The 11,944-nt window shown below is 38.9% G+C and overlaps 1 protein-coding gene across 4 annotated transcripts in view; it reads left to right on the plus strand.

Moving 5' to 3' along the window:
- The first annotated feature begins 6,363 nt into the window (after window positions 1–6,363).
- ATXN3 (ataxin 3) overlaps window positions 6,364–11,944 on the plus strand; it is a 27,024-nt gene continuing 21,443 nt past the window's right edge. For 2 of the 4 annotated variants that reach the window (XM_006754709.2, XM_015571346.1), the window contains exons 1-5: window positions 6,420–6,615; window positions 6,979–7,023; window positions 8,377–8,462; window positions 8,885–8,951; window positions 9,751–9,838. In XM_006754709.2, coding sequence (XP_006754772.1) covers window positions 6,562–6,615; window positions 6,979–7,023; window positions 8,377–8,462; window positions 8,885–8,951; window positions 9,751–9,838 — 340 coding nt within the window. In that variant the 5' untranslated portion in view covers window positions 6,420–6,561. Of the gene's footprint in view, window positions 6,616–6,978; window positions 7,024–8,376; window positions 8,463–8,884; window positions 8,952–9,750; window positions 9,839–11,944 lie in introns of those variants that run through there. The other 2 variants (XM_015571339.1, XM_015571349.1) reach the window with 2 other exon arrangements.

The raw sequence follows: 11,944 nt of genomic DNA on the forward strand, positions 1-11,944 counted from the left end.
GATGGGGTGGGGGTGGACTGGAATAGTAGTGTTGTGGTCCTAGCCTGGTTTGTTTTGATTCTTCGATGACCAGGAGCTTGAAAAGATGCTGCTTTGTGGCATGCGGAGAAACCCGTCTTCTCCCACATGCAATTAGCTCGCTATTTCGGTTTGCGTGAAACCTTGCTCGGGATAACTTGGGCACATGATATTTTGTTTCGTAAGAGTTTCAAGTTTTGAAGGGGTTGCTGGTGAGGCTTTTAATGAGTAGGAGAAAAGAGTCTTTGTTTTGTTAAATAACTTTTTAACAAAATGTAAATGATCATTTATCCATTTAAAAAGGTTCACACGCACACCACCATCAAATAAAGACTAAGGAGGCAACAGCACAAATCTAAAGTTGTTAAATGGAATGCTTTCCTTTTTAAAATACATATTTTTTATTTATTTCACAGAGGAAGGGAGAGAGAGAGAGAGAGAGAAACATCAGTGGTGAGAGAGAATCATGGATTGGCTGCCTCCTGCACAGGCCCTACTTGGGATCGAGCCCACAACCTGGGCATGTGCCCTTGACTGGAATTGAACCCCCGGGGACCCTTCAGTCCGCAGGCTCATACTCTATCCACTGAGCCAAACCGGCTAGGGTGCTTTTCTTTTCAATAAAGAGAAGTTTTGGCACTAGAATAGACTAATTTTTATGTATGGGGAGGAAGGACTCAGTGGTATAGATATTAATCTTGACTTGTTTGACATGATTTATGAAACTTGGGCAATAGAAATTTCGTTGATTGGCTATAGGAGATTGGATAGGGAGAACCCTCTATGTCTCAACATGGAAGATTCTTGAGACTTGTGCAATGCATATTTTAAAAATACAGACTGCTACCTATTTTAGATTGATTTCAGTGAAGGTAACTACTAAACCATGGGATCAAAAGGAGTGGAGCAATAGCCTAATGAAAATCTATTTACATGAATGAAGTCACTCTCAATTATCAGCTTGAAGATATTTCAGGAATATATTTACCTTTATAAACATATGTACGTAGCAAATTAAGGCTCTTGAATTAAAGTTTTTCAGGCATATTTCAAGAGTATGGGAAGCACCTATAATCATAAGGCCCGTTGTTAGTCTCATCACAGTCTCTTCTCAGAATATATGAACTTAATATGCCATTTTCCAGACCCATATATTTAACCCTTGCTAGGTCCTGGGTTCAGAGAGCCAGAAACCCAACTCTGGCTCTAAGGAAGCTGTGCATGTAGGGATCTGCAAGGACTTCCCCTTGGAATCTTGGTTTCCTCATATTTAGAGTTGTCACTTTGAAGGTCCTTTATTAAGTCAAAATGTAAACTCAACAAGTTTGCCTGTTACATCCCCAGTACCTAAGAGAGTGCTTGGCACATAGTAGGTGCTCAATAAATATTTGAACACATTGAGTTCTTGGAGCATCTAAGATATAATGGTGCTGTGTGTCTAAACAATTTTTCTGTACATATTTTAGGCTTTGCAGGTCATAGATTCTTGTTTATGTGTGTTTTCCTAACCATCTGAAAATATAAAAACCATTCTTAGCTACTGGTGCAGGTTGAATTTGGCTCAAGAGCAGGAGTTTGTCCTAATATTAAATGGCTCAAGAGCGAGAGTTAACTCTAATATGAAATGACCACTAACTGCTTTTTGTTTGTTTGTTTGTTTTCTTTTTTTAAAACATATTTTATTGATTTTTTACAGAGAGGAAGGGAGAGAGAGAGAGAGTTAGAAACATCGATCAGCTGCCTCCTGCACACTCCCCACCGGGGATGTGCCCACAACCAAGGTACATGCCCTTGACCGGAATCGAACCTGGGACCTTTCAGGCCACAAGCTGACGCTCTATCCACTGAGCCAAACCGGTTTCGGCTGTTGTTGTTTTTATATTTTATTGGTTCTTTTTTTTTTTTAATATATTTTATTGATTTTTTACAGAGAGAAAGGGAGAGAGATAGAGAGTTAGAAACATCGATGAGAGAGAAACATTGATCAGCTGCCTCCTGCACGCCCCCCACTGGGGATGTGCCCACAACCAAGGTACATGCCCTTGACCGGAATCGAACCCGGGACCTCTCAGTCCCCAAGCCGACGCTCTATCCACTGAGCCAAACCGGTTAGGGTGCTTTTTGTTTGTTTTTGATTTTGATTTTCTGTTGCCTGCTTTCTGTCATTTTTGTTATCACTTCAATTGCTGGCTGCTCTTGGTGAGTTCGCTGTGCCATCTGAATTGGTACTTTTATGTAACGTAAACTGAGAATGGTGACCAAACTTGCTGGGATTATATGTAAAACCAGTGGAAATGCTGAGAAGATGCTGAGCGTTGGCTGTGTGACATCGATTATAGGCCCTTTTGTGATTACTGGTTCTTAGCCATCGACAGGGTAGTTGAGGGTTAGTAATACGTAAGTGGCACGAGGAAGTGGTAGTAACACAGACTTGAAGACTCTGCCTGCGTTTGCCATTTATTGACTACCTGTGTGATCTGGGTAAGTTACTTATTATCTCTGGGATCCAGTTTCCTCCTCCGGTGTGAGGATAGTAAAGTGTCTGCCTCAGAGATGTGAGTGCTTAGCATGCTCCCTGGCACTCTGTGTTGCAGAAGCGCTGGCCTTGCTGTTATTGGGATGCTTGTGTTTGTGAACCTAGGAGGCGGGGGACCTTGCTATAACTTGGTTGAGATGAAGTGCTGCTTGGTTGATTGGGTGGAGCACACCGGAAGTCAGTATTTCCCTGGGAATTTGAGCTGGTTTCGGGTTGGTCCTGAAGACTTCGAGGGCAGTGAGGGATTTCATCCTTTTGTGGTTTTGTAAAGCTGGAGATGCAGTTTGCTTATCCTCTAATCCCAAAGCAAAGTTAGGACTGAAATCATGGAGTTTCAGTACCTCTGAACTTAAACTATAGCAAAGTGAGCTAACAGCTTTGGCTGAAGCTTGATGAGGAGCAAGTGACTGGGGATAGTTTTTGGAGAGGGGGATGCATAATCTTTAGAGGGACCACTGTACAATTTTTTTGGTCCTTGTAGCATTTGATTCATCTTGTGACTTTAAAAAAAGTGCTTTTAAAATTTGGGCTGGACAATGTGTTATTTTCTCTCATTAAATCATAGTAAAAATACAGAACGATATTATTTCCAATAGCGATATAGTTTTACTTAGACAAGTGCTTATTTTTCATTTTTTATATCAAATATTTGGATGTCACTGTTTCTATATATAGTATTAAGTATGGTCACCATAGTTCAGGAGCCCCAAACTGAGGTATGACAGCAGGAGGGAAAATTTGCATTAGGACTGATCCCAGAAAATTCATTGTCTGGTTACCATATTAGGTAACTATTGCTGTGTGCAATAGCTGTATCTTAGCAGAGGCTTTTTTGTTGTTTGAATTTTTAAATTAAATATAATACATGTAGGGGCACACAAATCATAAGAGTGCAGCTCAATGAATTCTCACAAAGTAAACATACGTGTGAATAATACTGAGATTGAATAACAAATATGTATTTCCCTGCCTTTTCCACCCCTGCCTCCACCCCCTGCACTAGTCTAACATTGTAGACTAGTTTTGCCTGTTCTTGAACTTTTGTAAATGGAATCATATAGTGTAGACTCTCGAGTCTGTCTTCTTTTGTTTAACATCATTTGAGAGATTCATCCATATTGTTGCAGGTAATTGTAGTTGATTCATTCTCATTGTTGTGTACCATTCCTTTGTGAATATAAACCAATGAATGAATCCATTATACTGTGATGGGCATTTGCTAGTTTCCAATATGAATAAGTAGTGCTTTTTTGAACGTTCTTGTACATGTTTTTTGACAAACATAATTTTGCATTTCTGTTGTTTTAAATATATTTTTTATTGATTTCACAGAGGAAAGGGAGTGGGAAAGAGAGATAGAAACATCAATGTTAAGAGAGAATCATTGGTCAGCTGCCTCCTGCATGCCACACACTGGGGATCAAGCCCACAACCCCAGGTATGTGCCCCAACTGGGAATCAAACTGTGACTTCCTGGTTCATAGTTCGATGCTCAACCACTGAGCTACACAGGCCGGGCGGCATTTCTTTTGTTTGTATTCTATACCTAGTAGTGGAATTGCTAGGTCATAGGGTATGTGAATGATAAGCTTTAGTAGGTATTACAAATAGTTTTCCAAAGTGGTTATAATAACTTACACTTTCACTAGTAGCAAATGATAGTTTTGATGTCTCTAATACTTTCCAACATTGTAGCCATTTTGGAGAGTGTACTAGTAATGCAGTGTGGTTTTAGTATATACTTCCCTAATGGTAATGGAGTTGAGCACCTTTTTGTGTGTTTTAGCCATTTGGCTTTCCTCTTGTGAATGCTTGTTTGACCTGTAATTTTTCAGCAGAATATAACTAAGGTATCTGTATATTCTTCGGTTTGCATTATAGCATTCAGTGGGAGTTACTCTCTGGTGGTAGGAATACAGTAGAAGGAAAAGGAGGTGGAGACAAGTGCTCTTTCACTACCATACCAGGTTATGAAGATAAATTTAACTCAGCCCCCTATCTCAATGCTGCTTTCCTATTCCATTACATATGTATTCCTTATATCTTTTTTATAATCCTCACCCTGAGGATGTTTATTGATTTCTTTTTAGAGAGAGGAAGGGAGAGAGACAGAAACATCAGTGTGTAAAACATCAATCGTTGCCTCCCGTACACACCCTCAACTGGGGATTGAACCCACAACGTAGGTATGTGCCCTGAACGGAATCAAACCCACAACCTTTTGACGTATGGGACGTCGCTCCAACCAAGTGAACCACCAGGCTAGGGCTCCTTATATCTTTTTCAGCAGCTGAATTTTGTTCCTTGAATATTAATTGATCAGGAAGAATATGTATCTTGTAAGATGTTGTTCTTTGGGGTCACTATCTATTGTGTAACATAGCTCAGACAGACAGACTGGGTTACAGAATAGACTTTACTGGGGAAAGGAGAACTTAGAAGGCCAGAGTTAGCAGGAGAAACGTGTTTTCCTTGCTGCCATCATCCCACAGAGGCAAACCCCTGGTCTTGATTCATAGGAGGGATCTCATTTATTCTTCAATGTCTCCTCTTCTCCTCCTCCTCCTCCTCCTCCTCCTCCTCCTCTCTTCCTCCTCCTCCTCTTCTCCCTCCCCCTCCCCCCACTCCCTCCCCCTCCTCCTTCTTCATAGATTTTTATTGATTTCAGAGGGGAAGGGAGAAAGAGATAGAAACATCAATGATAGAGAATCATTGACCGGCGGCCTTGGGGATTGAGCCCACGATCCAGACATATGCCCTAACTGGGAATCGAACCATGACCCGCTGGTTCATAGGTGGGACACTCAAACACTTAGCTATGCAGGCAGGGCTTGAATGTCTCTTCTTAAAAGGCAAGCTTGGAAAAGCAACATTGTTTCAGGGAGAGGGCTGATGAGTCTTCTCAGTGCCAGGCAGTCTGGGTACATACTTGGGTTGTCTTTCATGTAAAAAAGCCATCTGCCCAGCACCTGAAGGCACATGGGAAGTTGTAATCCCCTGTGCCCATAACACGAAGCCATGATGCCATGGGGAGCTGAGCTGGATGCAGCCCCCCATGTTGGCTTGTCCAGAGTGAGCTCCAGGGATGCCTTTTGGACAGTCTTGCTCACGGCACCACCCTGTGTGTATCTTACCTTCAGAGTTCCCAAAGGAAACCTCAGCTCTGCAGCCATGAGGTCTCATTAACTCAAACAGATTGTTCTTACCTGTATCAGCTCTTGAGATATGAAAGTTACATGAATAAGCATTGAAATCAAGTAGACATTATCCTGTTAAAAGAACAAATGTTCTAGGGACTAAAATTCCCTTTCAGCATTAGTAATTTGCTCTGGAATCTTGAGTGGATTTATTTTAGGCACTGAAAATGAGGGAGGCTAAGTGCTTATAGAGTAATTTTTAGTAAAATATGAGATTTGGTGTATTTCATAGATGTTTGTTTAATATAAATCATTCTTAAGTTTTTCATTATAGAGCTAAATTATTATGGTTTCATTAATGGCAGGATTGTAAAACAAATGTTAAATGAAAATGCATTTACCTTTTGTTAGTGTTGTTTGTCTAAAGCAGTGGTTCTCAACTCCCTTTGGGGGTCGAACAACCTTTCACAGGGGTCGCCTAAGACCATCGGAAAACACATATATAATTACATATTGTTTTTGTGATTAATCACTATGCTTTAATTATGTTCAATTTGTAACAATGAAATTGGGGGTCACCACAACATGAGGAACTGTATTAAAGGGTCGCGGCATTAGGAAGGTTGAGAACCACTGGTCTAAAGCCAGAAAGGTTCAGTTTTGACAGGTAAGAAGTTAGTCATTAAATTTCTCGTAAGGAAAGACTCTGAACAAATCTGTTTATCAAGCCACATTTGAATTTTTTCTTTTGGATATTAGCAAGAAGGCTCACTTTGTGCTCAGCATTGCTTGAATAATCTATTGCAAGGAGAATATTTTAGCCCTGTGGAATTATCTTCTATTGCACATCAACTAGATGAAGAAGAGAGGATGAGGATGGCAGAAGGTGGAGTGACTAGTGAAGACTATCGCACGTTTTTACAGGTACTGATTTTAAACTCGCCAAATTGCGTTTTTAAAAAAATGTGGGTATTCAGACTCATAGAGAGCAAACAGACAGCTCTGATGAGGGGGAGAGGGTGTTTGAGGGTATAGAGGGATTGGGAAAAAAACAAAAACAGAACACACACATGGGTATTAAAAAGAAAAAGAAAAAAAATGTGGGTATTGTTTAGAAAAGAACAAACTATTCTCCCTATCGGGATCTGACTTGTTAATTATAACTCTGCTGTTGACTTTGTAAATGAGAATGCACAAAATGTTATTTTAAATATGCCTATTAATGACAGTTTTTCCTTCTTTCTCCACCCTCAATCCCCGCCTCAACTACCTTTCCAAATTAAACAGCAGCCTTCTGGGAATATGGATGATAGTGGTTTTTTTTCTATTCAAGTAAGTAGTCACAACAAGTACTAAGTGTTGTTTTTGTCCCTGGCTGTATTTAAGCTCAGGGTATGGTTGATAGAAGCATCTTCTCACAGCGTTTCATAGTCACTCTAATGATATGACCTTTAGAAGTTCCTCCAATGGGTTGTGTCTAAAAGTATAAGATTGTACTCTTAGAGTATTAGACTTTTCTGTAGGTAAATATGAAAATTAGGATTGTAGAATCTTCATTTTAGAATAGGGCTTTTTTGAAAGATTATTTAATTTGCATCTGGGTACTAATAACCTTAACTCCAATAAGTCACAGTCTTTTAAACTTACTATCTCTTGTGTAAATTTGAGAAAAGGCAACACCTCACTGTCTCCCTTTTAATCAGCCTACTGAGACTGGGTTATTTTATTATGGCCCGAGGCTTTTTCTTTTCTTTTTTTTAAACGTATATTCACCCATAGACTTCAAAGGAAGCTATATTGCTTGTGAGATTCTTTTATCTGTGGGTCTTTCATTGTGTTTCTAACACCTTGAAGGTGCATCCAGAGTTCTTTCAGAACCTCTCCTGAGGGATCTACTTCTGAAGATAATTTTGTTTGCATTCCCCTAGCACTGTCCTGGACTCCTCATTGACCAGCATTTCCGTTCAGTGCTTCCCTACAGGGCTGGGATGGAAGTCTGAGGGGCCAGCGCTTGTCCTTTGTGGTGTGTGGCGCTGCCCTTGGTGCTGATTCACATTTGCCCCTACATTTCGTTCACTTTCTGTTTGCTAGTACCAGGTTCACTTGCCTCTTTGTCAACTACCTAGAAGGATTAGTAGTGAATTTTCAGAAATCTCCTATTTCTTTCTAGACAGTTTGAAATAACCAGATTTATCTTTTGTTTTTCCTAAAATTATAGACCTATGATAATAGAAGATTAAAATCTATGAACACTTCAGTTTAAACCCCTAGAAAGAACTCATCTTAATAGACATGTAATTATCGCTATTCCTGACATATCAGGTAGTGAGTTGAAATATAACTTTTCTGCAGCAGGACCATAGCGTCCAATTTATCGTATGTATATAGAGGACTAGTTTTAAGAATATACATCTGGATTTTTGAGGCAGTTTTATCTAGGAATTGTGTGGTTCCATGGAATATCCCAGAGACTAGAGTTAAAAAGACTTTTTAAATGCTATGTTTGTATGTTATTTATAGATTTAGTGAAATATCTTATACACACACACTTTGAAAAAAACCATAGCCTTCCAGGGAAATTGATATATGAAGTACAATTGTTTGCACAATTAATATGACTTTCCCTAATTACATTTGGAATTGAATGGTTTAGCTCATCAGAATTTGCTGTTTTTTTTTTAACAGGTTATAAGCAATGCCTTGAAAGTTTGGGGTTTAGAACTAATCCTGTTCAATAGTCCAGAGTATCAGAGGCTCGGGATCGATCCCATGTAAGATTTATTTTGCTTTTCCTACGTTTCTTTTCCTAAATTTGATTATTAAAGTTATAATTTCTTAAGAAAAATATATTTTGAATGTTTTTGTTTGGATGTACCCTGCTTCATTCCCTACTTGTCCTTTTGGAGATGTCCATGAACATGTGCCCTCTCAGCCTGCCTGGCAGCTCGGTGTGTGGTGGCACAGAGCTGATCCTTTAGTGATGTGTGAAGCCTTCATTTTGCATAGCATCCCAAATGTGTGGAGATTCATTCTGTTTATAATTTTAAAAAAATTAGTGATACTAAACTGTAAACATAATCTTACTAGTAAATTATCATAAGTTTTATATAACACTTGCCAGTAGACAAACTAAATGACTATGAACTCTAATACTTCAACTTAATATTGGGTCTTTATTTTTTTCCTTTTCTAGAAATGAAAGATCATTTATATGCAATTATAAAGAACACTGGTTTACAGTTAGAAAATTAGGAAAACAGGTAATGTTTCTCCTGCTTCCTTGTATTTTTTCTCATCCTGCACTCCATTTGCAATTAAAATGTTCAACAGTTCAGAGTATCAGAGGTTCAGGATCTGATGAAGAAACTCACCATTCATGTGCAGATATGTAGCATAGTTTCAATCTTGATAGTTAGAAATTTGCTATTTTAAAAGACAATGTCAGTTTCCATTATAGATTTATTTGTGACAACCATGTACAGTTTAGGTGTATCACAAGAAAAATTATTTATTTAAGACAAATGCAGCCCTGGCTGGTGGCTCAGTTGGTAGGAGCATCATCTTATGCACCAAAAGGTTGCTAGTTTGATTCCAGTCAGGGCACATACCTAGGTTGCGGGTTTGACCCCTGGACAAGGCAGGTACAGGATGCAACTGATTGATGTTTCTCTCTCTCTTTATCTCTCTCTTTCTCCCTCTCCCTCTTCCTCTTTCTCTCTCTCTCTTCATAATTTTTTTTTTTAAATCTCAGTTTGACTTGTTTTCTAGCAGTTCTCAATCTGTGGGTCGCGACCCCTGAAAATACATCCTGCATATCAGATATTTACATTATGATTCATAACAGTAGCAAAATTACAGTTACGAAGTAGCAATAAAAATAATTTTATGGTTGGGGTCACCACAACATGAGGAACTTTATTAAAGGATTGCGGCATTAGGAAGGTTGAGAACCACTAGCAGTCATACTAAGCTTAGCTGGGTTATATCTATTCGTAACATGAAATTTCCTTCTTAATTATAATGTATATTAATTTAAATGATGGCAATTTTTTTTTTCAGTGGTTCAACTTGAATTCTCTCTTGACGGGTCCAGAATTAATATCAGACACATACCTTGCACTTTTTTTGGCTCAATTGCAACAGGAAGGTAAATAAAAATGGAAAATTTTATAATGTTATCTTTCAAAGAAGCTAAATAAAACTAACTTATTAGATATGAATAAAACAAAACTATTTTTATGGCAGTGGCAGTGAGATAATCTTTGTTTTACGTGGTGAACTTGAGGTTGTGGTCTGACTGATACTGTTCAGGGGGAGTTCTCACTGACACCTGGCCCTCCCCTGAGGATGCTGCTTCCTTTGCAGCTCTCTAAGTGATGGCTCTTTTTTCTCCGGTACTTCACATACCACAGAGCCAAGGGGAGGCCCAAGTAATTCTCTTCTTCCTCCTCGCCCCTTCTGGGCCACTGTTCTTCCCTAAAATTTCCAGCTCCTTTGAAATACGTCTCACTATATTAAACTCGACCCCCTGATTTTTTGTAGTCATCTGTGATCCGCCTCTTTTCCATTGAAGATTTTAGGGTCTGACTCACTGTCTTCCTTCTGCTTGAACTCCTTTCACCATTCTTAGTGACCTCTATATCAAAAATCAATCCAATGCCTTGCTTTTTAATTGCAAATATCTCTTTATTCCACTTTTGCTTTGCTGTTACCAATAACTGTACCACCTTTAAACCCTAATTGCAAGCATCCTATTTTTTTTTTACTATTGCCTCCTATCTTTGCATCATATTTTCTCTGTTTTGTCCATTGCAACAATTATTTAAACCCTACCACAAGGTCCAAACATCCTCTTATAGTCTGTCTTCTTATCTTAGTCTGCTTATTTTCTATAATCCATCATTATAATCACTACAGTCCTCAACTCCTTTCTCCTTTCCCTCCATCATACTTTCATAACAAAATTCCAAACCTGGTTAAAACCAAAACTTTGATCTTGTCCATTCCTGCACCAGAGCAGCTGAACATGGCTAAAGAATAACATGAGTCCTGGCCAGTTTGGCTCAGTGGATAGAGCATCGGCCTGCACACCGAAGGATCCCGGGTTCAATTCCGATCAAGGGCACATGCCTGGGTCACAGGCTCGATCTCCACTGGGGGGTGTGCAGGAAGCAGCCTATCCATGATTCTCTCATCGATGATGTTTCTATCTCTCTCCCTCCCTCTCTCTTTCTCTCTGAAATCAATAAAAATATATATTTTTAAAAAAGAGTAACATAAAATGTGATGATTGATTTGGTTTTAAATCTGTGGTCACAAATTTCAAGTGAGCCTTTAGTGCTACTTGCCATTCTTACTGTTTTCCTGTAAGTTCACTTACTCTCCATGATGGTTATTTCACAGCTTCTCTCTTCAGACCTCTAACCACTCCCCTGTCCTTTTCTACATTTATTATATTAGCTGAAAGACTTCTATACAAATAAACTTTCCCTCATCAAGTATTTTGTTATCCTCAAGTATAGTTACATAGCAAAAGCTGGATAAGTATTTTTTATCAGGTTTTCAAAAAGTTCATTTCATAGTATCTTTCCTCCAAAGGTAACCAATTGAATGGTTGTTTTCTTTCCTAAAGAGTCATTGTAAGTTAATCCATTAAAACATAGTTTATATGTTTCAGTTCATTATAATATTCATATTGATACTCAGATTGTCCCATCTTGGACCACTGGGAACCTTTGAACTTGACTCCCAAATTTCTGAAATGACTCCGATAGCCTTTTGAATCCTTTCTCATATTAACAGAATTTTCAGGCTTATCTTATTACCGTATTTGCCGGCGTATAAGACGACTGGGCGTATAAGACGACCCCCTAACATTTCCACTCAAAATACAGAGTTTGTTATATACTCGCCGTATAAGACTACCCCCTCTTCCGCACACCTTCCACACACCAAATAAAAGGTAAAACAATATCAGATTTGATTTTAACATTTTAATTTATATTCAAATGCTTATGACATGCAGGAAAACTGTCACAAGGCTGTATGTAATCAAACATATACATAAAACAGTGCAAGTTTATTACCGGTAAACATACCGGTAATTCACTAAAGAAAACACACTCTATAGACTGGTACCGTAGATGCTTCTCAGGAACACAGGCAAGCAGCCCACAACCTAGAGGGACTGTCAATGATAGAAGTAAGATAACAAATAGAGGTAGAGAGCAAGTGCCGGGCAAGTCCCTAGCAA

The sequence above is a fragment of the Myotis davidii genome, unplaced genomic scaffold (assembly GCF_000327345.1).
Source record: "Myotis davidii unplaced genomic scaffold, ASM32734v1 scaffold732, whole genome shotgun sequence".
In the NCBI taxonomy this organism is placed as follows: domain Eukaryota; kingdom Metazoa; phylum Chordata; class Mammalia; order Chiroptera; family Vespertilionidae; genus Myotis; species Myotis davidii.